This window comes from Lottia gigantea (genome assembly GCF_000327385.1).
Source record: "Lottia gigantea unplaced genomic scaffold LOTGIsca_7, whole genome shotgun sequence".
NCBI classification, from domain to species: Eukaryota; Metazoa; Mollusca; class Gastropoda; family Lottiidae; genus Lottia; species Lottia gigantea.
In genome coordinates this window covers 3,341,013-3,342,533 of record NW_008710370.1, presented here as the reverse complement: position 1 = coordinate 3,342,533, position 1,521 = coordinate 3,341,013, and the positions used below count along the sequence as shown (strand labels likewise).

Genomic DNA, 1,521 nt, shown 5'->3' with positions numbered 1-1,521 from the left:
AACAATATGCTTAATCGTTGTTACCTCCCTTGATAGAGGATCCTAACAAAACATTTAATGGAGACTCACAGACCAAAGACTCATTGTAGTATGATTTTAAACATATTGTTACAATTTCAGATGATTCTTAGCTCTTCTTTCATACTTGATTAATGATTTATAAAATAAGCTGTAATTCTGCTTTAACAACTATGTCCTACAGATAGACTACTTACAATATATGTTAAGTATATTTGTATATTAATCAAAGTGCACTATTTCAAATTTTGAATATGTCATTAGTACAATATGATGCGAAACAAAGTAGAAGGTAGATAGATTAAAATACAGTAACAACATTGTGTGTTCCTGTAAAATATAGTTAAGAAGTCTACCTACAAATGTTGTGGTGATTAATTTTTGTTGACATAACAGCTTTTCTTGAAAATTTTGTTTTACAAAAACAAACATGATAAATTATGAAAACAACTATTATATAACATGTGTATTTCTATATAAATAATACTATGACATGAATGTGACAATAAACCAAGGCTCTGTCACAGGAGGTTTAAGATTTTTGAAGATAATGTTGGTGGCATCAACTTGATACTTGGCCAGTGGCCACATTTCTTTTATTTCACACTGCAAGAAGTCACTGCTTCATTACATTAACCCAAGAAATAGCAGAAAAGTAGGATAAAAACTCATAAAAACATATATTGATGGTAGACAGACTTGTCTTTGAAGTCACTTTGTAATCTATAATAGATTAATATTGTTCAAGTGCAAACACTGTACATCATTACAAAAACAGTTAATTACAAAAATTATTCAAGTTATATTCATATATACATTATTTTAAATCAAAACCAAAATACAACACTTTCAAAGCTAAATAGGCAGTTTAACTGTACATGTAATACTTCCTATTTTTACTTTTCTATTTACCCTCAAAAGAAATTGTAAGTCAAATAAGGTATTAAATGAGAATTTTACAAAAATAACATTATATTTCCAAATACTTCATTTTAGGGTTCAAAACAGAATGAACAAAAAAAAAAAAAACATATTTAACGTTGCAATTCTTTTGAAACCCATTATTTGGTCCCTACGATCAAAATGTATGCATATTTTGAGTGAAGTAGCAAAAAAAATGAATACAATTAACATAAAGGAATAGTTCAAGGTAACCTAATACATCAAAGAATGTTAATGTTACTTGTCCATGTTAAGTTGGTCAGTGCTTCTTCAGCAAAATATCTTCTAAACACCTAAAGATTTGTCAAATATGACTTACACAAATTGCTACCCTTAGCAGCTTTTATCAACAATTTCTTTCTTTATATAATATTCAGCAATATGCAATAGAACAGAGACAAATCTAATCATCCACATTTCCATTTTATAAGATTATGATGTAACTGTTCTATGTGATGTGTATTTAAAACAATCAGATGCAAATACCAGAGAAAAGATACACACTGTGTAAAGGTAACCTGTATATATTACAGATACAGATACACACCCCCCCCCCCCCCC

At 28.7% G+C, this 1,521-nt stretch overlaps 1 protein-coding gene across 1 annotated transcript in view; it reads right to left on the bottom strand.

The window, feature by feature from the left end:
• Nucleotides 1–686: 686 nt before the first annotated feature.
• The window catches only part of LOTGIDRAFT_155097 (hypothetical protein), a gene marked incomplete at both ends in the record, with an annotated part of 7,389 nt that continues 6,554 nt past the window's right edge, over nt 687–1,521 (bottom strand). The window contains one exon of the mRNA XM_009065602.1: nt 687–741. Coding sequence (XP_009063850.1) covers nt 687–741 — 55 coding nt within the window. The remainder of the gene's footprint in view (nt 742–1,521) is intronic.